Genomic DNA, 26,074 nt, shown 5'->3' with positions numbered 1-26,074 from the left:
TCCACAGACCAGGGTTTGAGAAAGGCTGGTACAGGCTGTTGATCATTTTATTGAGACCACACTAGGCACACTTGATATTGCGTGCCCAGCCGAGAATCAGGGATGAGGGGCATCATCGGGCACATGAGATACTTTAACAAGCAGCTCATTCTCAAACCCTGAGCAATATTACATTTAATTGATTACAAATTACATGACCCTCCCCTGAACTACATTTAAAAAATACTAAACACTCCCCCTGACTGTAATTGAAAAAGCATGACCCTCCCCCATTTTCATTCAGGTAACTATTGTGTTCTTTTGACCTCTCACTTATTCCTATTCTGTCTAGGCTAAATTATATATTCTAAGAAAAGTTAGACTATGAAAGTAGGTCTAAGACAGTCTTCTATTCAATATCAGTAAATAATGAATGTTAATATGTTAATAAACTGTAGGCTTACTGCTGTGAAAATAGTAGCGCGTTGACAGCGCAGAGTGGAGCATTGACAGCACTGTAGTGCGCATAAGGAACAGTAGTGCGCTATTCTTCATTGCGTGCGCGCTCATCGAGCGCTTTCTCTTTGCCAACGCGCGCGTTCCCGAGTAAGATCGGTAGAAAATGGCGAGTCTGTGCAAGAAGCAGCAATGCACGATCGAGAGGCGAGGCTTTCGGCAGGAACTTGACTCGTGGCGGCACAAACTCATTCATTGTGTAGGTAAGTATGTTCAGTAATGCACGACGAAGGGACAGTCAGGTTTTCAGGTACCTTTTTACTGTTTTTGTTGACTTCTTCGCCATCAATGTTGCAAAAAAATTCGGGCTGTGACCATCAGGGGTAACACAGAGCGACTTTTTTTGTCCTCAACTGTTCCATTTCCTCTCGACAGTCACTGTTTGAGCGCAATGAAATATTGTTTAACGTTACATCGAAATGCAATTACATGGCTCTGAATATTATATTTACTATTTCTTATGCATTTCAGGTTATCTGTGTACCTTTTGGTTTTATCTATAGCTATAATTTGTTTAAAGGGCTCTGTTGTAGCGGGAGTGTCAAGCACAGCACTAATTATGAGCGCATATTCCGTTTACTGAGGTGCGCGCTCCCGCGCGATTTTACAGTATTTTTGGTGGGGGGTGGCGGAGGCGATGCTCGGGGGTCAACGAGCTTTTCTCCAAAGTAGCTATCGGGGGCGCGCATTGCTGCAATGAGGAAGTAAGGTCAGACCATAGATTTAAATTACTAGAGAGTCTGTCATAAACCCTCAAAGTTCCAGAATTATTAGGCATAATTAAGTAATAAGGCACAAGAGGCAGTGCTGTATCATGAATACAGTCACAGACAGGTAAGTTACATTGTCCAGGACGACGTGATAGCTGAGTGCCTTATTGCTATTATAAAACTGTGACCAACATATTAAAATAATAAAGAATTACATATTTTCATTAAAACATTATTTTCAATTGATGCAATTTCATTCTTCCACCAGAATATATATTATTTTGGTCATGTTAGTTCTTTTGGTCATGTTGCTTTAGACAGGACGCAATCGTTAATTATTTTTGCATAGTTGCTATGCAAAAGCACTGGTCATCCATAAAAAAAATGGTTGCTATGTGGGCTGGATAACGTTTTCGTCGCTAGATAACCAGCCAACTTCAGCTAATTTATTCATGGCAAACATTGAACCTGGAATGATAGTACACTAGCTGCATTTTTGTTTGCTTGATCTTTTTCTATCGGTATTTATTTGGATGTCTCCATAATAATGACGTTGATGTGTGATTTTTAACTGGCTCAGCAAACTGGCTCAGATCGAAATTCAAAAGTGAAACATTGTTTCCAAGGTCTCAAAGGTAGACAGTTTATATTAACCCCGCTGTACCAAACTAAGTGCTAGGCTGGAAGCAAGGGGAAATAATCTGCGAGTTGAGATGAATAGAAGAGATGATTCGGACAGCAACATGAACATGATATTCTTGTGGAGGCGCAGTGATCGTTTTCAGATGGAACTGTTAGCAGGCATAGGTGTGTCTGTGATGGCCAATACAGCACGGCTTGGAACGCTGCTCTTTCAATCAGGATCCAAACCACCAGTTTTATAATACGGATTTTACTTATGCAGGATAATAAAAGTAAGGCATGTGATATATCGAATTATGTAATAGAATTGTTAACCTAATATATTGTCATAATTATAAATAGTTTTTTTTTTAACCAATATTCTGTATAAGTGTGAACGGACCATAAATGTCAATGTTTTCTTGGAAAGCTGTGTACTATTATACAATGTCAGTACTTGTTGCATTTACAACTTGTCTAAGTTCTATCAACGGATTTCAGCCAGTGTATGGCTGCCTGTGGATTGACTGCATTGTTTGAATTGGAGGATGGCATATTGGCAGTTAATTAGAAACATTTATGGAATAATTCCTCTAACACCGTGCAGATAAATTCTTCAGATTCATTATTTCAAAAAATATCTTGTCACATCACTGGCAAACTATGACCAAAATGGCTGACCTTTATCCCATCATAAGAAGGTTCATGTCCATTCTAGTATTTTAATTGGGTCAGACCCTCTAGGGGAAACTTGCTTCTTGGAAACAAAGTTAGTTCATGTAAGTCGGGTTGCACTTTTCATCCACATTATTTGCCCCCATTTCCCCATGTGTATTGTCCTTCAGTACTCTAAAACTGCCGTGCAACATCTTTGTATCTGAGTTTGTTCTTGCTCCGAGAAGTAGTATTCGTTTTTTTTTTTTTTTTTTCTTTGGCATTGCATCAACCTTACCTACAATGACCTACCAATCTGGTTAATATTAGAATCCCATAAACTGCCTTTATATCTGTGCATGTGCCCTGTGGAAATAGCCAGGCCTCCTTTTTCAGTGACCCACTCACCAACTTAGAGGGAGTTGAAGGTACTGTCCAAAGGAATGCAACAATTTGGACCTCTTCTCCCGTTTCGTGCTGAACTCAAGCCTGGCCAAATGCACTGTACTGTAAATGAACAGTAGAGTGAAACAACATATTTGACCAACTTTCCATGTCAAGATTTTTTTTTATTATTTTTTTTGTGGGGGGAAATGCATTGGCGGTAGCATACCTCAACGTACATTTTTATATTTCACATGCTTACTGAACATAACCCTGATACCAGGTGTTTACTGAATGCAGTGAAATTAGAGGGGAGGGTGTAAATGAGAAACCGAAACAGAAAGGACATTCTTGCTGTCCACTTCCCCAGGCCAAGTCAGCCCCTATGGTCAGCACTCCATCCTTGACCCACAACTGTCCCATTGTTCCCCTGCTGCTATGCTCCAGTATGGAGGCCTGGGGAGCAGACTTAATAACAGAATCCCCCATTATTACCTAAAGTCAAGACAAAAACAGCCTTTTGTTCAGGTTTTTGGTGGAAAGACGAGAGTAGCACCGGCCTGCTCAAACTGAAATGGACATTTTGTTCCATGTTGTATGTGTGTGTGTTTTCATGTGAACAGTAAAGTCATGGAGCAGAGAGGAGTGATTGTCCAACAGAACAGCAGAAACTATTGTCTATCTGCCTCCGTATGCAAACGTGTGTATCCACTGTACATGAATCCTCGTCTTGTTTTGGGAATGTTTTGCATTCCAAATGGCTTGGAATATCAAGGACTATGAATGCCAGCGAAACATAGAAGGTCAATACAGACTTTATGGTGGAGAAAAAGTTGATTTGGGAGGGGTGTCATAACAATTTCAGATGGGACAACTGAACTGCCCTTTTTTTACAACTGGGAGCAGGGGAACACAATCTTTGTGAATTGGATGTGGCGCTCAGGCAAGTTGAAATTGTATTTCACGACACTGCCACAACCCAGAGCTGCAGTAGGGGACAATACGGGGTACATCTAAAATCCAACCAGTGTTGGGATACAGTCTAGTTCTTGATCTGTGGTGCTTTTGAGGTTTCTGAGTTTATAGTGCAGTGTTTATTTTGTATTTCTCAGTTTGAGACGGGGTCGAGGGTTAGCAACAGTCTCTGTACGACCACAGCGATTTCAGCTGAACCCACAGCTAGGCCTAGTTCTTTATGGTTACCTTTTGAAGTGTAGCGTATTGCATCTGAGGGCTAGGTGGAGGACCCCCCCCCCCCCCCCTGGAACAATGGAAGGTTAAATACCGTGGTCTCCAAACAATGACATTGGTGACGGTTAGAAAACAACATTGTTTAGTGGATGTGCTTCTGTTATTCTGTTTAGCTTCTCCTTCCTTGTGACATTATTTATTTTCTACAGATGCCATTGTTGTGACCCGTGTCTGTGTTATTACAGAGGGATGTGCTTAGACTACCAGTGCAGAGGCTACATATTTACACTAGTGAAAAATGTGTTCCCTCTGACAGTACATTACTTGTATTGTCAACATAGTTATGAACCATGTAGCTGTTGCTTTGTTTAATCTTATTGCCTTGAATAAACTGCTTAGGCCTATATCAGTCTCAGAATTCCTACTTCATCCATAGTTATGCAGTCTAGCCCAATTTGCTGAATTCTTCATGCAGAGCCCACAATAACTAGGGCTACATAAGAAGCCATTTCTTTGTCCATAATATATAGAGGTTTTTATATATATTTCTTTATACTCTCTGGTTCTCTTACTACTTCCTCCTTTCCGGTTCTCTCTGTCTCTCTCTCTCTCTGTGTATATGAACAGACAAAGCCTTCTGCACACAGCCCTGCTAAGACTTTTTGTTAAATGGAAGGTAGAATCCCCCCCCCTCCTACCCACCAATCATCTTTTTATTATAGCCATTCCTTTTTCACAAAGGAAATGGTGCACTTTTCATCTCTACAGGTGGCCAACGTTTTACGTTGTATCATTTAGCAGATCTATGTTTGTGACACATTGCTCATTTTGCCTAGATAAAACTATGCCTTGTTTCTAATTGGTAGGTTAACCATGATTTGGTGTATAGCCTCATTGTAATGGCAGTAGCCTATGCCAAAGGTCAAGTAGGCTTTACAGAGAGATGCATGAAAACTCCCAACACCCTTTATCACATGGCTTTGTAATCGGTGTAACCTAGAGATGCACATACAGCATGTGTGTAGGCTGTAGTCTCTGTAGGTTTTGTTATTTTAAGAGCAGCAATATGCCATTGGACTGTCGGGTTGCATCACATTTAGGTTTAGGCTGGTTTAGTGGAGCTTGGCTTTGTTTCCCTCTCAGAATGCTGCTCAGATCTCTCACCACGTTCGTTACTCTTACTTGGTAGTATAACTGCATGCTGCTGCTCCCTATGTCGACTTGTTCAATGCCCTGGAGAGATGAAACACTACCTGTCAAAATCAATGTTTTGTTACCCACGTGTCATTATTGCATTGCGTAGCATATGTCATTACCAGAACATCTTAGGTGCTCAACGCCCTGTCCAAAATGTATTGCTCTATCAATATGGCTCTTTTGGCTAATACATACTTGTACCCCTAGCCCCGTGTGCTCTGTGCTTTTTGTATCACTCCTCCTCATCCCCAGTGTCTGTGCACTTATCTGCATTGAGCCTCACTCTAGCATGTCAATGACCTCCTTTACACTGTGTGCGAGTGTGATCAACCGCACTGAACATGTGAACATCATATGACCAAGCATGTGCTTCCTTTTTAAGCATGAAAAGACTTTAAAACTGATTTGGGTCCTCTCTTTCGACCGGCCCCAGAACACAACTTGTGTGTGTTTTAGTTATGACGATTACTTTCTGGGGCTCTAGGCTGAATGAGAGAAGCTCCCCAATTAGCTTTTGTTAAGATCACCTCTGTTTTTGCTCCCTGTGAAGACTGCTTAGGAGAGAGGAAATGTCAGCTATAACCCAATAGTATCAGTGGTGTGGAGAACAAAGATGGGGGTTAGCATGAAGAGAGGGAAACGGTGAATCCCAAACCACCACCTCGCCCCTACCTGCCTCTGTTGTCACGTGTTGCTGACAACTCCGATGATGACTTCCAGAGAGTGGTGAGGGGATCAATAATTCCATCAACTTTGGGAAACACCCGTTACTTGAATGACGCAATTCACGTTCCACTTTGAAATAATAAAACAAGCATGAAATTCAAATGAATAAATTCCCCCCGTCATTTTACAAAATATAAGTTAAACATTTAATTTGGGAGGTAATTCATCTGTTGTGTCATGTCTCGAAATCACACAAGCAATTGCACGTGGCATAATTAGTCTCACCTATACATTCTTTTGTATTACAAACCCCAAATGTATCAAATGGTCTAATTAGCCCCTATACCCTCAATTTTCACTCTCTCAGCTTTGGGACGCTTGTGCATATGGCGGAGTTGCGTGTTCACATGCAAATGGAGAGGAGAGGGGAAGGGACTGATTTGGGATTCATCCAGAGGGAACATGGTACACAGCCCCTAACCACAGAATCTTACAGGAAAAAGAGAGGCGAGGTTGACGATGAAATGTTTGCATACTATTAAAATTTGGGGAGAGAGAGACATGCATGATGTAACATCTTTCTCCAGTTCAAACAAACTGGTGTAAAGTATTGTACCCTTATATATTTCACTGCTTAGAAATGGCCAGGATTTTAAAGTAGGCTAGAGGCTGCAGGTAGCCTAGCGGTTTAAGCGCATTGGTTCGAATTCCGGAGACAACTAGGTGAAAAATGTCTCTGTGCCCTTGAGCAAGGCACTTAGCTAACCCTAATTGCTCCTGTAAGTCGCTCTGGATAAGAGATTCTGCTAAATGACTACAATGTAGAGAGTATGCGCTGAAAATCAATCCCTTTTATCATTTGTTTACGTTTATGAATAGGATTCTGATTCACAGGCTACTGAATTGATTTACTTAAAATAGAAATGACTGCAACTCTGCACCAGCTACAATTGGAGATATGAAAGATGCATCAAAAGAAACCGCCTACATCTCAGTTTTCACTTTTCCCCTAAATTTTGTTTTTTGTAGTTGGTTTTCTCAGGTTTCTGTTTCATGTTTTCACTCTCAAAATCACCCCCCCAAAAAAACATGTATTTAAAAAAAAAAAATACAATATCCAATTTAGTTTTCTGCAACAACAAACAAGCTTAAACCACAACAGTTTTCTGCAACAACAAACAAGCTTAAACCACAACAGTTTTCTGCAACAACAAACAAGCTTAAACCACAACAGTTTTCTGCAACAACAAACAAGCTTAAACCACAACAGTTTTCTGCAACAACAAACAAGCTTAAACCACAACAGGAGACCACTTTTCTTTGAGTTTTGGGTGTAGCCTTTTATGCAAGTGCACTAGCGGTCTTTCTCTAGCGCTCATGTGATTGCAGAGTCTGCAAAACAAATGACCAATGGATTGATGCAAATAATCATGATATCATTCTGCCCGGTAGGCTACTAACCTAGTTAACATTTCTATTAGGCTTGGGCGGTATACCGGGGATTGTTTTTCAATACTGTCAACTGTATTTTATTTTGAATTTAAATGCAGTTCAATAATTGGAATATTTGTAGCTACACTTAGCTTATTGTGTTCTTCATTTCACCTGTCACATAATTTGACACTATGAATCTTACCGTAGTCCCCCAGAACCGTTTATCTTGTCACGTGTTTGGTTTGTAAATGGCACAACGGGAGAAAGTGGCAGCTGGTGAGTCCAGCTGTGTATGTAGATAAACTTGCTAGTTAGCTAAGTAAGTGGCTGAGTTAATAAGGAGACGGAGCACCATATAGTGTTAGCTTTCTGCTGTGTTTGAGAAGTCAGTGCTTTGGATGAGTTATCTGTACAGCTGCCACTCCTGCTATCTTGATTTCCTTTATTTTTTTTTTCTCCTCTCTGTTCTCGGCCAGTCTGCTCCTCCCCCCCTATTCTCCGAGCAGACCAGGCAGGCCTGTTGCCCTAGCAACTCCACACACTGCTCCAGAGCCAGTACTGTTCTTCCTTCAGACAAGCATCTGTTTACTTTGTTCATTTGCACATTTGTCTCTCCTTCACATTTGCTTGTAAATGTCCAAACTCACCAAAAATGACATTCGATAGATACTATCTGTACTTGTATAATTTTGACCTGGATTGCCTGTCTTTCATTTGTTTTTCATTTGCGCTTATTAGCATATTTAGCTAGCAACTTCTATGGAAATTCTCTATTAGTTTGTGCTAATTTTGTTCGCATTCTGGTTAGATGCCCAATGGACTTTTTGTTGCGTTTTTAGCACCCACTTGTGTACTGTGACGGCAATACAGTAAATCGTGGAGTGTTTTGAGACTGGTGTTTTGCGGTATCCATGAGTTAAAAGGCCTCATTGCCAAAATCCCGAAGTATCTCTTTAAGATCCTACATCTGTATCCTACTGAATGATGTACTGTGTTTCGAGGAGACTAGGAGACAGTTTGCTATAGCAGGAAACTTATCCTGGAGCAACAGGAAATGTGGATTATAATTCATGTAATTTTCTTTGTAGGGGTTAATACATTTTTCATTAGAACAAATCAAGTCTGACATTTTTTTTAAGTGGAATTACAAACGTCCAGTCTTTTTAAACCCTTGAGTACACTACACTAAATTTGCATTTCATGCCTTGCAGGAACATTTTCAGCATTGAGTGATCAAATTAAGATCTTACATCTGTACATGCTCAAACACCCAAGTGGGGTAAATTGATAGCAGCCTATATCATGATAGCCTATAAACTGGTATCTTGTCCACTTTTAAGATCACTTATCCACTCTTCCACTACTTCTGTAATAGTAGTTACTCTAGTAGTCCAGTCTTTTAGATTAGGAAAAATTGCCCCTAGACACTAATCAAGATCAGATTCTAGGTTTCCCTTAACCTCCCCAAATCTTAATCATTTAAGGTGATCCTACATCTGTGCCTAAGGGGACTGCTACCCAGAGCTTTGCTAAAAGGGGACTTCAGTAGTTAAGTGCTTCTGGGAGGGGAGATGGTGTCACTCCAAATCTCTTCCCCCATCCTCAGCCCTGAATTGGTTACAGATATAGGTCAGGAGAAGGCAAAGGGAGATTGGGTAGTTAGTCACGCTGAGCGGTGTGCACCGTGTAGCTGCATGGTAGGCCTAACTAAAGACAGACATGCTGCAGCTGGTTCCTCATAGGAGCTAGTAGTTCAAGGGTCCTTCCACCTCAAAAAGCACAAGGAGGATTTCGATACCCACCACCTTGGAGTGTTCTGAAATATTTAAACAGATACGTTTTGCATTTCTGTAACATTATTTTGTTGAAATATAGTTTGTACACTGAGAAATGAAGCTAATTGCTTGCATCTACATTTGAAATGTATAGGATTCATATGATATTCACAATTTTATTTAACTAGGCAAGTCAATGACGGCCTAGGAACAGTGGGTTAAGTGCCTTGTTCAGGGGTAGAATGGCAGATTTTTACCTTGTCAGCTCTGGGATTCGATCTTGCAACCTTTTGGTTACTAGTCCAACGCTCTAACCACTAGACTACCTGCCGCCCCAAATATAGTACCTTAAATCTGATTTGGACCAAACTTTTTCTAACATTGGGAATCCAAAGAAATGGTCAAAAGCCAGCCACGGACCCCAAACCAACAACATGTATACAGTATCAGTTCTCATGGCTTGCTGAAGCGACATGGAACGACCCTCAACTGTTTTCATGCGCTCATACAATATAGCTTATGCACCACTCATGAGGAGCTCCTATAACATTTAGATTGAATAAGAGATCTAATAAGTGCTCTTCTACACATACTGTAATCGCCTTTTGAGTTGTAGGAGGGTTGGCCCTAGTTCAAACCGCTAATATTACCTCACCAAACAAAAAGTAACTCTTTGGAAGAGTGGGGATAGAGTGCTGTCTGAAACTGTTTGTGTGCCTTGTTGGACTTTGGAAGATAGTTTGGCACGGCTCTGTTTCATGCAGTGCGCCAGAGCAGTTCCACTGCCGGGAGACATGGTAAAGCATATTAATATACTGTATGTTACTTGCATGCAAACAAAGGATGCTTTGCTACCACACCCACAACGGGAGCACAATCATGGTCTCGGATTAGGCTTGAAGTCATAAACAGCGCTATGCTTCAAGAATTGCGAAGAACTGCTGGCAAACGCAGGAAAGTGCAGTTTGAATGAATGCTTACGCGCCTGCTGTTGCCTACCACTGCTCAGTCAGACTGATCTATCAAATCATAGACTTATTTATAATAAGCACACAGAAATACGAGCCTTAGTTTCTGGATTTGACCATATTAATGACCTATCATTTAGAAAACAAAACGTTTATTCTTTCAGTGAAATATAGAACCGTTCTGTATTTTACCGAACTGGTGGCATCCATAAGTGTAAATATTGCTGTTACACTGCACAACCAATGTTATGTCATAATTATGTACAATTCTGGCAAGTTAATTATGGTCTTTGTTAGGAAGAAATGGTCTTCACACAGTTTGCAACGAGCCAGGCGGCCCAAACTGCTACATATACCCTGACTCTGCTTGCACTGAACGCAAGAGAAGTGACACAATTTCCCTAGTTAATATTGCCTGCTAACATGAATTTCTTAACTAAATATGCAGGTTTAAAAAAATATACTTGAGCATTGTTTTTAAGAAAGGCATTGATGTTTATGGTTAGGTACATTGGTGCAATGACAGTGCTTTTTTTGCGACTGTTCTTGTTAAATCATCACCCTTTTGGCGAAGTAGGCTGTGATTCGATGATAAATTAACAGGCACTGCATTGATTATATGCAACCCAGGACAAGCTAGTTAACCTAGTAATATCATCAACCATGTGTAGTTAACTAGTGATTATGTGAAAATGTGTTTTTTATAAGAGACGTTTAATGCCAGCTACCAACTTACCTTGCTGCATTTGCGTAACAGGTGGTCAGCCTGCCACAGTCTCCTCGTGGAGTGCAATGTCGACGTCCAAAAATACCGGCTACCGATTTATGAAAACTTGAAATCGGCCCGAATTAATTTAATCGGTTGACCTCTGTATGGTTCATCTCGAATCCTGCCATCCTTATGCTCAGCAATTTACTTACGTTTTGATATTAGGCCTCTGAACTGTAGATTGACAGTGTCTACTCTAGATTTCTGGAGACAAGGCACAAAGACCCTAGAAATTAAACATCCCAGTGTTTTCAATTGAAAAACATGGCAAATGGTGAGGTACCTTTCTTTGTAATATTCTGTGATACTGAATCTTTTAAGATTGACCTTAATTGATTTCCTCGCATTAGGTAAGTAGTGTTGCCTAATGGCTATTGGATCATATTTTGCAGTCTCTCTTAGTAACTCTTTGTTCCACACCTCTTTACCTTGAGCCTCGTTACTGCCATGCCTGTAGGCTATAGGCTAGCTTCAGAATCGTATCTCTACCCTGTAGGCCTATTCTACCCTATATACTGTAGGCATATACCGCGGGTTATCCACAGTAGCCTAATTCATTTCTTCAATTAGTGGGTTTAGGCCTAATGGTTTATCAAGTGGTCACGATCCCGAGAAGAACTCCCATGGCACTGCTTGTAATGCTTCCTTCACATATTGGATAGCATGGTTTTCAGTAGCTCACTACTAGCAGTGTGTTTTGAGGATCAGATAGTTGGCTATTTATTCCATGCATTTGGTTGTATTCAGCATCATCACCATACCCACACCCCATTGTTGAATGCTCTGAGTTAGCTAAATTTGATGTGGTGTTAACTCTTCATGAGATCCAGCATGTCAGCTACATGAGGTTGCCTCTAGAACACATTTTACTGGCTCCCCCTCTACCTACCTCCCTTCGCTGGAAATGTAGGCCGCTGCGTTCACCAAAATGGTACATTTTTGGGGGGGGGTTTGTTTCTTTGGAAGTGTTGTTATTAGTTCTAACGCTAGTAATGACGTTGTTGTGGGTATGATTGATCACCGCTTTTTATTCAAGCAGGTATGCAGTTTAGTGATTTATACAAAATTGGAGGAAAATAACTCTTTCTGTGTTGTATAGCCCAGTAGTTGTTTATTACAATGTTGTTAGAGCACCCTGAGCTCATTGTTGTGTTGCTACTGACAGCCCTTTTAATAGTGCATCTCACTGCCTCATGTTTAAATGCCCTCAAATAAATTCCTGAAGAGTGACTTGATTTAATGGCGTTGATTTGTCAAACCAAAGTGGATGACCTATTTTTCTTTTTTTCTCCCTCTGAAATATTCCCGACGTGGGATTGGATGGTTGGGTTAGCTAGCCGCTGCAGATGAAGTCCTGTTCACTAACCCAGAAACAGCACGTCCCTCCCTCTTCCTCCAGCTAGGGGCTAGTGCTAGCCTATATTTTCACTACTTTTTTGTCTTTGCCTGTTCTTTTTTTTTTCTTATTTTTCTTCTGAAGGAGGGGGTTGTAATTGGGGGAATGGGAGAGAGGCAAGGTTTTAAAATGAGGACTAGGTTAAGTTCTGTGCATGAACCCAGAAACAGAGGAACTCTCAGCTCTAGCTGTAGGCTTGAACGGCTAGATTGAACCATTTATTTATCTGTTTCTTTTGTCACATTCTGTTCTAGAGGATGGGGTTGGAACAAGGGGATTTTAAGAGGGTTTTTACATTATTGGCACTTTATTGGTTGAGGGGGAAGAGAGTGGATGGCAAATTGATGGGTTGATGACTTCGATTGTAGGTTGGTTTTGCTCGTGGAAACATTAAGTATTTGTATTGTATTAAAATGCACAAACATGCTGTGTTGGTTTTTGTGTAGATGCAGTATTTTCTTTCCAGTAATGTAACTTGTGGAAAGTGTTTAGGATGGTTGACTTTGGCTACATAAATAGGCAAATGACGAACATTTTTTTTTTGTATCCTCGTGGAGTAGACTACTGGAAGATAAACTCTTTGAGAACATACTCTCTTATTTGCCATTGCACCAAAACAACATGATGGTAAACAACACATAGCCTAAATGTATTCTGTTTTTGCAACTATGGTGAGGGTCTTTACTAGAGCATGTTGTGTGGTTTGTGACGTTCTACAGACAAGTGGACAGATGTCGCCTCTGACCTCTAATGCATCAATGGACATATTGCACTGAAAATTGGCCAGTGTACTAACACAAGGTAATCTCTTGTTAAACCATCGATATGGGCTAAAATCACCCACACAGTTGATCAATTGCTACCATCATTGGCCACGATTTACCATTTCTTAAAGCGGATAAATGTCGATGTTCTTTTAGTCCCGATTGCTGCCAACATCTTTCAATAATATTTCGCCCTCTGAACAAATTGATCCTGCTTTGTTAGTACACTAAGGGAGATTTATCTATTTCACAGTTATTTCCCCAGTTAGCATACCACGGCAATTCTGTGGCAATTTACCCCACACATTGTATGAATGTAAAACTATTGTTGGTGTAGCCTATTCGTATAATTTGTTGTCCATTTTGAATTATAACTTGGTCATCTCTTATCAAGATCGGGGGGAGATCCCTGGACTGTCCATATTTGAAATCTGTAGGCTATTAAATCAAGTCAGTCGTGATGAGTTTGACCTATAATAATTTTGTGTCAAATGAAAATGTGGTTAATGGTTATTTCAAATAGCACGCATATATTTTTTTTATTTTTACAGGTGAAATGTTTGAATTTTATTATTTATTTATATATATATATATATATATATATATATATATTTCTTTCTTCTAAAAAAAAAAATGTTTTATTCATCAGCCTAACGGTGTCCAATGTTTCATTGGGGGCGGGAGTGGAGAACGTAGAAGCAGCTGTCTAGTATCATAATCACTTGACAAGGTAACAACAGAGATCAACTAATCTGTTGGTTTATTCTTGTGGGTTTAACACACAGGTGCATGTAATCTCCCATTAGTAGCGTTTTAAGAAATCCAGTGGTAGTAGGTCTGCCTGTTCGTTGCTGTAAGTACCTATAAAGTAACAGGGTTTTAAATCGGTCATAAATCCCTGTGTGACATGGGAAAGGGAAGCTGCTTGTGTGCAACAAGGAAGCGCATATGAATGCAACATTTGTAATTAAATACATTTCTAGCCTGTCGATCTATGGGTAACAGGGTTGACATGGTATGCTAGACCCACTCTGTTTTCACCACAAAACACCAGAAAATGGCCAAAAAGAGTAGAACTAGCTCACCTGCTTTTACACTTTGATTTGACTATTAGATGTTCAATGTTTCAAGAGGGTGCATGGAGGGACATGTCAAAAGGCAGAATTCTGATAATATGAAGTATTTTTATTCATCTACAAAATCTGTATTTAATTCTCCATGTGGTCTACGTTAAAGGGCACTTCATTGAATATAACGGGCTTTTAAAATGCAATATTGGTGCACAATTATTACTTAAAATATTAAAGGGTTGCAAAGGGCATTCATTTTGTGGAACATCCCACTTATCATATTAGGCTATGTTCTGAAGTGAACGGTGCTCTGCCTAGTGAGCCAGCCACCCTTTCTCTATAGATGAGTGAACTAACTCCTGCTGTCGGAGGTTAAGACTCTTTGGAAGTTGAGGGAATTGTGTTGACAGTCAGTGTATAGCCTAGCCTACGTATTGTGTGTGTTGGCACAATCATTGCATAATCGTGCAACTGACAATTATGGACAATAACCTGGACATTTTTTAAAGTCATTTTTACTTGAGGGAAAGGTTGGTCGTTATTTTACAAGCAGAACGGCACGGTCGGGAGAAAAATGTTGAATTCCAAAAGTTCCAAGTGGTCAAAATCATTAGCTTTTGAGACCGGGGTGACCAAAGCTGTGTTGTATTAATTAGTCTAAGTATGCTGTAGCAAAATGTTGGAAGATTCATTACAAACTGAAACCCTTTTTTTCAATAAAAATGACAATTATCACAATGTCATTGCCATGGTGTGTATCCCGTCAGTACAGTATGTCCAGAGCAGTCTGAGAGACATGGCAGATTCTGCACTACTATTGATTGACAGACCCAAACCCTCTCCTCTGACCGTTGCTGCAACATGTTAGCACACCAAACTGTGTAGTCTTTCTTGTTGCTTGGCAACTGGCAGACCCTTGTGCATGCTATATCATTAGTCAAAACGTACGTGCATTCCATTTAATGTGTTTTAAAAAAAAAATATGTGAGGCAAGAGGAGATTTGCTGAGGGTGTGCTTCAAGATGAATTTGAAAGTCAAAGTGGGGTTGTGGAGAATTAGGCATGTATAGGAAGGATGGTGTTTGATCACGGAGAATGTCAAAGTTTCTCACTTTGGCGGAAAGACATTTAATTGAGCTCCTTGGCAGTAGACTAGGGCCTATGTACTTACTCTATCATACATTTACAGTGAATGCAATGGGAAGCATAGGCCTACATCTTAAACTGTAGGCGTCATGTTTTTGGGCCTCTAATGGATTGAAATTCCCCAACATTTGTAGAATGAAATGCATTTTTTTTCACATTTTGCCTATTTGTGTGTTTATAGAATGTTCTATGTATTCATGGAATGTATTGTTCTTTTTCCACAGGTTTTGAGAGCATTTTAGAAGGGTTGTTTGGGTCGGGGCTGCTGGAGGATCTAACGTTATTTAAAGGTGAGTCAATTTGTTGCACTGACTGACACACAAACCCACATCACTGCTACGCTCATTAAAACCGAAATCATGTCCATCCCATGTCATAAACACAAATCGTTGTTCCGAGACTTCTGAACTGATGCCCGCGTTGATTTGATGAACAATTCCATAGTCAGGCCTACACTTCTTGACGTGTTTAAGTATTTAGTATTTTCTGAGTGTACGTAGGCCTATATTTGCCCCCCTATTACAATGCTGTGCTATTGTACCATGTGGTACCCTTCCACAGTCACTCCTCCTTGTAAACAGTCCGCTTGGCCTCTGGAAAGAGACACGCTTTGTGTTCATATGAAGTTGGGAGTTTGGGCTGGCCTGGAGCCAATGTTAAAGCCTGTACACTTCTTTCAGACAAAATGCCTGATATTTACTGACGACAATGGAAGGCATTATTTAGAGTTTTGACGACTTCTGCTCGAGCGCTGTAAAAGACTACCCTAAATGGGACTATAGTACCAGTTGCTTTGGTTCGAAGCAAATGTACAATACGATCCATACAAACAAAATGATGGGGAAGTTGGTGGGGTTACTCAAGATCATGTGAGTAAATAGATTTCAGCTAGAACACTATCATCATTACTAGTAGGACTGAACTGGGTGTCCTGAGTCAAAACCCTCCTAGTGCTGCAAGAATGCATTCTTGTGCTTGACAAAACAAACATACAATGTGTGCTAACCTTAACTCAACCATGCTCTTTCTTCTGACAAGAATGTTACTGATTTGAATTGAATACTAGGACCACTGTTGTTAATTGCCGTACTTGATCAAGACTGGACTTAATTTTATACATAAATTCTGTCTTCTTTTTTTTTTATCTGATTAACCTATTGCTTGGAGAACATTGAAGACAATATTAACTTTAGAGATCGGTTAAAGATGAGCTGACCATGAAAGCCTATTCCATCAGACATGATTTATTTCTCTATTTAATGTAGATGATTTAATAGGCTCTCAAGACCTAGTTCAACAGTGAATCAATGTGAAACTGCCCACCTCTGACTAGGTATATTAATGTACTCAATTATTAAATTATGCTCTTAGCTGAAGGTTAGTAGGACTCGAAGCAAATGGATTTCCATGGCAACCGACCAACCAGGCACAAATTCCCAGTCTCTGACACCATTTGGTAACTTTCTTTGTTTTAATTATCTTCGATGAGCTCCTTTAGCTAGTCTGTTCATGTCCTTTACCTTTTAACTAAACATCAGTCGCACTTAGACTCAGGACCCAAATTGGACCAGGTTGTCTGTCACAACCCAATATTCACTGAAATGCCATCTATTTTGAGTAAATGCATCAATTTATATGACAAGGGAAAAGAACATTCCCACCTTTTCCATTGTCAATAATAGTTTTGCCCATATTCTTGATGAATGTTAGTAAGCTCACTGGTTTGAGATCACAGAATCAACCAAATCAAATTTATTTGTCACATACACATGGTTAGCAGATGTTAATGCGAGTGTAGACAAATGCTTGTGCTTCTAGTTCCGACAATAACCAAAGAGTAATCTAACCTAACAATTCCAAACCTACTACCTTATACACACAAGTGTAAAGGGATAAAGAATATGTACATAAAGATATATGAATGATTGATGGTACAGAACGGCATAGGCAAGATGCAGTAGATGGTATCGAGTACAGTATATCCATATGAGATGAGTAATGTAGGGTATCTAAACAAAGCGGCATAGTTTAAAGTGGCTAGTGATACATGTATTACGTAAAGATGCAGTAGATGATAGAGTACAGTATATACATATACATATGAGATGGGTAATGTAGGGTATGTAAACAAAGTGGCATAGTTTAATGTGGCTAGTGATACATGTATTACATAAAGATTCAGTAGATGGTATAGAGTACAGTGTATATACATATGAGATGAATAATGTAGGGTATTAGCAACGCTAAATAGTGTTGCTAATAGCTCTATATTGAAAATACTATTTTAATAAATAGTTTTCTTGAAAATAAGATTTTTTTATTACCAATCAATTGTCAATGTCTACTCATGTTTTTTTTCTTTCCACAATAAGTGGTTGACTCTGACATCTGTGATTCATATAAGTCCTAGTGGACTGTGTCTCTGTATCCAGGACTTCTAAAGAGGTTATCTTTGGGAGAATTTTTGTTGCTTTTTCATGTTTTTAACCACCATCTGAGATGTTTTTGTCATACTCCACCATACCCTGTCCTCTCCTTTCTAAAATGTTTCTCCTGGATCCACAGACTGTGAGCCTGAAGGTGTGTCAGACTGGTCATTTGATGAGAACTGCCTGTTCTGCTGCTTAAGACGAGACAAAGTCAAGGTAACTCTTTTTTTCCCCTCTTCCTCCATTCTGTCTTCTGCGGTTCCACCTGTAGCCCACAAAAGCCAGCATGGATGGAATGCAAGAATTGACTTGCCATATTCTAATCGTTCTCATGTGCCAACCTATCACCACAGTCCGTGCCATGGTGAGACTTGCACCCATAGATGAGAAATAATTAGATGGTGAAACGTGCATCCAAGTTATAAATTGTATTTTAATGTTTAAGGACTCCTGGAAGATTAGTCCAAAATGGGGACTAAAAGAGATTCAGATCAACCAGAAAAGCAAGGTGATGAAATTCAGACATTCTTTATAAGGCAAGACAATCCTTGTCCTGCAAAGAAACATACTTTTTATAGTTGAAAAATTGATATAGCAAGCAGTAGGCATTTAGAATTAAATGGTGAGTGGAGCTTTATAGTTACATGATGACATCACGTGCCTCATATATACCGTTTTAATTCAAAAGTTTCCATAATTTGTATATAAATTTTAAAAAAATGAAGTTTGACAAAAGAAATATCCCTGTCGAAAGAAACAATATATCAGTCTTTTGAACATTTCTCCTATAGCTACCGTTTCCATTACATATGTCGCAATGTATATATTTTTTGAAACATTGCTTTTGATTAATAAGCCTTGCACGCTCTCTCTCTTGGGATTCATCTGTAAAGAACACATTTCTCCGGTGTGCCAGTGGCTATTGGAGGTGAGCATTTGCCCACTGAAGTCTTTTACGACAACTGCAGTCAGGTCAAGACCCTGGTGAGGACGAGGAGTACGCAGATGAGCTTCCCTGAGGCAGTTTCTGACAGTTTGTGCAGAAATGCTTCGGTTGTGCAAACCCAGTTTCATCAGCTGTCTGGGTGACAGGTCTCAAACGATCTCACAGGTGAAGAAGCCAGATGTGGAGGTTCTGGGCTGGCATGGCTACGCGTGGTCTGTGGTTGTGAGGCCGGTTGAGCGTACTGCCAAATTCTCGAAAATGAGAGGTGGCTTGTGGTAGAGAAATTAACATTAAATGATCTTACAACACCTCTGGTGGACATGCCTGTCATAAGCATGTCAATTGCACGCTCCCTCAACTTGAGACATCTGTGGCATTTTGTTGTGTTACAAAACTGCACATTTTAAATTGGTCTTACACCTGTGTAATGATCATGCTGTTTAATCAGCTTCTTGATATGCCACACCTGTCAGGTGGCTGGATTATTTTGGCAAAGTAGAAATGCTCACTAACAGGGATGTAAACAAATTTGCAAACCAAATTTGAGATTAATAAGCTTTTTGTACGTATGGAACATGTCTGGGATCTTGTATTTCAGCTCATGAAACATGGGACCAACACTGTGTGTGTGCGCACACAGGCCTGCTGTCTGACCCTAACTCATTCATTGCTAGAGCTGTCTGGGCTGCTCCCCACTCATGCTGCACAGAAGTTAACACACTTGAATAATGCAACACGGCATGTAGAAATGTTGAAACTGCTCGAGAAACAATGTCCATACAGGCTAGAAAACTTGACAATGCAAGAGGATACCGGTAGCTTCCAGATTTAATTATAGGCTTACTTTCCTTGCTAGCTTACAGCTGAATGAATTCACTACCCTAGTACTTTGTTTGTGATAATATGCCAACCATAATTCAAATATGTGCTGATTTCAAAGCTGATTGTCACCAAAAACTTATTCACTTCCTCGCCTCCAGTCCGATTTCCACAAGATTCCGTAGCCATATTCTGGATCATCACTAGTTACTATAACCACAGTCATCAACTGCCTATTTCTCTTCTTAAAATGTGATTTTAAACCTAACCGTATCAATACTGTTAACCTTATTTCTAACCCTAACCAAAAATAAAGACCCATTTATAAAAGAGATTTTGTTTATGCAAATGTTGTTGATTAGTACAATAAAATAATGTGCCCCTAGCAGTTGCTAATAAAATACGTCCTAAATGGAAGGGACTGTCATCTTTAACCTCATGGAATCAGCTAAAACAAGCTCAAACTCAATGCATGCACACAATCCTATTGAATAATATTCATTCACCTGTTTTGTGAATAGACCTATGCTACATCTTGATTTACTAGGTTTATCAATAGATTTACTATTCAAATACAATATTTCTAATGTTTGCTAGTTAGAGTGGTAAAAAAACAATCAAATTGATTGTATAATTGATTAAATAATGCATAAATGACACTCCAATTTTTTTTGTTGACATAATGTTCAAATGTAATGATCTTGAACTCAAAAGATGCCCAGCAATTAAACTCAGCTACTGCTTCGTTCATCTGTCTGGATCAAGTACCATTCTGTGACTGACTAATATCCCTTATTTGGTTTTGGTATCGAGTATCGTGATACTTAACCTGGTATCGATATCAAAGTCAAAACTGGTATGGTGACAACACTAATTCTGACTGACTGTACAGAATCTAATGGATGTGGATTGGAGGGCAATTTGCTCGAAGTTCACCCAGTAACTGGCACTTACAATACAGTGCATTCGGAAAGTGTTCAGACCCCTTGACTTTTTCCACATTTTGTTACATTGCAGCCTTATTATAAAATTGATTTTAAAAAACAACACATATACACAATACCCTATAATGACAGCAAAAAAATGGAGACATTTTTGCACAATAAACAAATACCTTATTTACATACAGTACCAGTCAAAGTTTGGACACACGTACTCATTCCAGGGTTTTTCTTTATTTTTACTATCTACATTGTAGAATAATAGTGAAGACATCAGCGATGAAATAACACATATGGAATCATGTAGTAACCGAAAAAGTGTCAAACAAATCTATTTTAGATTCTTCAAAGAATCTTGATGACAGCTTTGCACACTCTTGGCATTCTCTCAACCAGCTTTACCTGGAAGGCTTTTCCAACAATCTTGAAGGAGTTCCCACATATACTGAGCACTTGTTGGCTGCTTTTCCTTCACTCTGTGGTCTAACTCCTCCCAAACCATCTGTTGGGCTGAGGTCGGGTGAAACAAGCCATTAGATCTGTGGAATTGTCCGTAGAGCACCGACACAGGATTGTGTCAAGGCACAGATCTGGGGAAGGGTACCAACAAATTAGAGCATTGAAGATCCCGACAAACACAGTGGCATCCATAATTCTTAAATGGAAGCAGTTTGGAACCACCAAGACTCTTCCCAGAGCTGGCCATCCGGCCAAACTGGGCAATCGGGAGAGAAGGGCCTTGGTCAAGGAGGTGACCAAGAAACTGATGGTCCCTTTAACAGATCTCCAGAGTTCCTCTGTGGAGATGGTTGTCCTTCTGGAAGGTTCTCCCATCTCTGCAACACTCCACCAATCAGGATGGTTGAGTGGCCAGACAGAAGCCACTCTTCAGTAAAAGGCAAATGACAGACTGCTTGGCATTTGCCAAAAGGCACCTGAAGGACTCTCAGACCATGAGAAATAATATTCTCTTGTCTGATGAAACCAATATTGTAATCATTGGCCCGAATGCCAAGTATAACGTCTGGAGGAAACCTGGCACCATCCCTACGGTGAAACATGGTGGTGGCAGCATCATGCTGTGGGGATATTTTTCAGTGGCAGGGACTGGGAGACTAGTCAGGATTGAGGCAAAGATGAATGGAGAAAAGTGCAGAGATCCTTGATGACAACCTGCTCAGGACCTCAGACTGAGGCAAAGGTTCACCTTCCAAAAGGACAACGAACGTAAGCACACAGCCAAGACAATGCAGGAGTGGCTTCAGGACAAGTCTCAATGTCCTTGAGTGGCCCAGCCAGAGCCTGGACTTCAACCCGGTCGAACATCTCTGGAGAGACTTGAAAATAGTGTGTGCAGCGACCCTCCCCATACAACCTGACAGAGCTTGAGAGGATCTTCATAGAAGAATGTGAGTAACTCCCCAATTACAGGTGTGCCAAGCTTGTAGCGTCATACCCAAGAGGACTCAAGGCTGTAATCACTGCTAAAGGTCTCTCAACAAAGTACTGAGTAAAGCATCTGAATACTTATGGAAGTGTGATACTTCAGTTCTTTATTTTTTAAAATTGTTTTGCAAAACATTCTAAACCTGTTTATGCTTTGTCATGAACACTTTAATCCCTTTTAGAACAAGGCTGTAACGTAACATGTAGAAAAAGCAGAGGGGTCTGAGTACTTTCCGAATGCACTGTATAGAGGCAGAGCTGCACACGAAGAGAAATGAAAAGAACAGACTGCTCTTCCTCCCCTCCTCCATGCCTACTGTACTCATCTAGCAGAACATGGATGTTGTCCCTAACTACAGATACAGGCCAGGGTCAGATTGTTTTTTATCTCCCAAATGGTTCTGGTAACATTGGGGGTTGGGGTAATCTGATCTTAAATCAGCCACAAACTCTGCTAAAGGCTTCCCCATGCTTCCCACCCGAAACATTTCGGAACAGTTTGTGCATATATGACAACATTTGGTGACGTCATATATGACAACATTTGGTGACATTTTTGTTCTCTTTGGTCTTCAAGTTTGTTTGTTTTTTTCCCTGGTTGTTCGTGCGCACATTTTTTTTCTCTCAAGGCAAGCCAAAGTCGGCAGCCGAAGTTTACTTGCCTTTGTCGGGGGTTGGTCAACGGTAAGGATTCTTCAATAAAGTGTTTGTTGTCATTCAACCGGGGACTAATTGTTTTCATGATTTAAAAGATTCACTTAATACTGTACAAAACATCTTAGATGTAAAATTGTGGGACTAAGATCACCTCGGCAAAAACCTTAAAATTAATGACAGAACTCAAGAAATCTAACTTAGATTAATTCTGACTATTTTGAAGAAGTGTATGTATACTGGGTACGGCGTCTCAAAATGGACAAACCCTACTATTGCCCTTTTCCCCCTTTTTTCCCCTTCTCCATTTTAAACCATTTTTGCGACGGTCTTTTAAGGGAGTATGCGAGCACTCTGCTAGTTGCCAGCTGAACTGAAGCATGCTGAGGTCTTAACCAATACAGCACATCTTTAGTTTGCTCTGTGACAAATCTGCCACATAATTAGTCTTTAAGCTTTCCTGAGATCAAAAGGTATGAGCGCTGTGTAGGGGTCAGTATAATGAAGATGATTACCGGTGCTCTTCGTATACTCTTGTTTTTTCCAGAGCCCTATTCATTTGCTATTCATTTGTCATGTCACTCGTGCAGCAAAGGTATGTGTATATTTGTAAAGGTCTACCATACACCACAGGTTCCTACTTCTGCAGTGACGGTGCTATTCGTTGTTTCTCCATCACTTAGCTGTGTTTCTGTTTCTCTCTTCTCCCAGGAGCACTTAGTTGGCCTGAGCAACCAGGGGTTGGAGAGTGGGGCTAAACCCCTGCTGGTCAAAGACCAGATTAAGATCAACAGACTCGAGAAACAAGCTGAGGAATTCCTCAGTGCAGTCCTCTACAAAAAAGGTAGGTCTTCACAAGAACAGTGTTTGTTACATACCACATCCTGTGTGCTTGTGTTACAACCATTTCTGGAAGATTGTATATTGAAATTCTAGCAGGAATAGTCTATGTCTGGAAGTGGGCCTTAAGTGTTCTTAGTTACATTTGAATAAACTGTGCTATGGTTGAGATAGCTTCCGCTAAGGGTCAACCATCTCTACAAATATCTTTGCTATTATTTTCCCCTCTCCCTCCCTCAGATGTCCCCAGCTTCTCAGACCTGCACATTCCAGTAGTGGCTCGGGAGATAATGCAGAGGATGATCCGCCAGTTTGCTGCCGAATATACCTCAAAAAACAGCTCCTCTTCTCAGGACATCCCCTCTGCCCCCAGCCCTGCTACCCAGGCCCACTCAGATCAGAGCCTGCCACCTCCCCCCTCGCTGCCCCCTGCTGCCAGCCTTGGTGGTACTGCTACATCCTCCGTACCCAGCCAGAACCCTGTCCTCTCCAAGCTGCTTATGGCCGACCAGGACTCGCCTCTCGACCTCACTGTCAAAAAGCTTCCGCCACAGCCTGTAGAACAAGGTAAAACCAGCAGACGCACTAGTTCTGGTATTACACTGAACCAGCAGATGCACTAGGTCTGGTATTACGCTGAACCAATAGATGCACTAGGTCTGGTATTACGCTGAACCAATAGATGCACTAGGTCTGGTATTACGCTGAACCAATAGATGCACTAGGTCTGGTATTACGCTGAACCAATAGATGCACGAGGTCTGGTATTATGCTGAACCAATAATGCACGAGGTCTGGTATTATGCTGAACCAATAATGCACGAGGTCTGGTATTAAGCTGAACCAATAGATGCACTAGGTCTGGTATTATGCTGAACCAATAGATGCACGAGGTCTGGTATTACGCTGAACCAATAGATGCACTAGGTCTGGTAGTAGATATAAAGTAACCTGTTCCTCACTGTCAAGAGGTACTGCAGGCTGTGGCAGCATCAAGGTACCAGAATCAGCAGATTCATTACCCTACTGTACTGCACAAATCCTGCACACCCATAGAGAATGATAGAGGCCTCTAGTGGCCAAAAGGCCTTATTTGCATGAGCAGTGTCATTGAGGACTTCCACCATTTTAATGTAGTTAACTGGTTGGGACTTCCAACTTCATTGGCTGATCCCTCCTGATGACCCTGTTGTAGTCATGTCCAACTGGGTCATAAGGAGGGATCAGCCAATCGTGAAGAAAATGGTCTATTTTAAAATTAAGATGGCCTCAGTGGTGCTGCCTATGCTGTCACAGCTGCTATAATGGCTCCGATACAAAGATTAGTCCTCCTCTCTATGTGCACACCTGACAAAATGGCTCTTGCTTTCTAAGTTACTAACCCTTATGTCCTGTCCCTAGATGGAGTCCTGGACCTGTCACTCAAAAAGGGATGGGCCAGAAGCAGCATGTCATTGCACCACAGCCCTCTCCTTTCCCAGATGTCCACTCTCAGAGGGTAAGACCGATTTTTATTTTTTTCTCCTGTCACCTCTTTCTACTTTCCGTAGGGCTTTACCACAACAAACTCTCCAATCTGTCCAAACAAAAGTTTCTAACTACCGGTAGGAGGTCCTAAAAGGATTGTCACCAACCCTGGTCCTTGACAGCTCCAGCCTAAAGTGATTTCACATGTGCATCTTGAAGGAGATTCTTTGGTATCAGGAAACAACATGACTAATTCCTTAAATACAAAATAAAATATAGTTAATATTCCAATAGATTGAAGAAATAAACCCCTAACCAATAGAGCTTCCTATTCTATTAATTACACATCATGTTCAATGATTTACATTGACTGAGCCTTCATTTCAAACTGAAAAAAAAACAATTTGAATCTTTAATCCAGTGAACTCTGTATTTTGCCCGAGGGGAAATCCTTGTGATATCATCACGCCATGGTATGGACATTAGTGCATTTGAAATGGAACACAGCGCAATGAATTTTTGATTAATTTAGCGCCAGTTGCTCCGCCCTCTAGCTGCACCCCTCTTGAGGGGGAGGGAATCAAGCTGCTTGTGCTGTTGATCTCGTTCAGAATGTACAGCTCTGTACTCAATGCAGAGATCCACAGATCTAGTATCTATCACTCTATATCCCCTCATGCAGCCCCATATTTGATTTGATATTCAAAGTTGAAATGGCAACTGGTCGGAGGTGGAGGGAATATTTAAAGTGTGATGAGCAGACGCCCGTCAAGTCATAATGTGATATTGTCTTATAACTCTAGCGGCAGTTTTGAAAAGGGCACTCTTCTATTTGTCCGTGATTATGGCCTCTCCTCACAAATTGCCGTATCACTAATGAATTAATCACCCATGAATTTAATGTGAGAATTTTCAATCAATAAGATCTGATTTTTCTATCACACATAACAGTACTGTGTGTAAGTGCCTTGATTGTGTTAACCTTGCAGATAAGTATTTCAGATGTTTTCCTACAGTAACAATATTTCTGTCAGGTTGATATTGTGAGGGTTTATGTACAGTAAGTAGCCCTATAACATCCCATACTGATGGCTTACTCTTTTATTGCTGTGCTTGTTCAGTGGTAACGTCACTCGCTAAGGGCTATACTTTAGCATTAGTAATTTGGTAACAGTCATCCTGCTCTGCTATTAAATGCCAGACTGCTTTACTGCAATGACCAACGTTGCCCTATCATGCCCTCTCTGGACAGGGCTGGACACATTTCTCTTTCTTATGTTTTCAATTTTTCT

General features: G+C 40.5%; 1 protein-coding gene across 2 annotated transcripts in view; it reads left to right on the top strand.

Moving 5' to 3' along the window:
• The first annotated feature begins 596 nt into the window (after window positions 1-596).
• Window positions 597-26,074, top strand: part of LOC135512161 (ligand-dependent corepressor-like) — a 42,004-nt gene continuing 16,526 nt past the window's right edge. For both annotated transcript variants that reach the window (XM_064933879.1, XM_064933880.1), the window contains exons 1-6: window positions 597-698; window positions 15,465-15,530; window positions 17,806-17,885; window positions 23,187-23,319; window positions 23,556-23,882; window positions 24,717-24,813. In XM_064933879.1, coding sequence (XP_064789951.1) covers window positions 602-698; window positions 15,465-15,530; window positions 17,806-17,885; window positions 23,187-23,319; window positions 23,556-23,882; window positions 24,717-24,813 — 800 coding nt within the window. In that variant the 5' untranslated portion in view covers window positions 597-601. The remainder of the gene's footprint in view (window positions 699-15,464; window positions 15,531-17,805; window positions 17,886-23,186; window positions 23,320-23,555; window positions 23,883-24,716; window positions 24,814-26,074) is intronic.

Source organism: Oncorhynchus masou, chromosome 24, assembly GCF_036934945.1.
Source record: "Oncorhynchus masou masou isolate Uvic2021 chromosome 24, UVic_Omas_1.1, whole genome shotgun sequence".
Taxonomy (NCBI): Eukaryota; Metazoa; Chordata; class Actinopteri; order Salmoniformes; family Salmonidae; genus Oncorhynchus; species Oncorhynchus masou.
The sequence above is the reverse complement of the archived record's forward strand: the minus strand, read 5'-3'. Positions and strand labels throughout refer to the sequence as shown.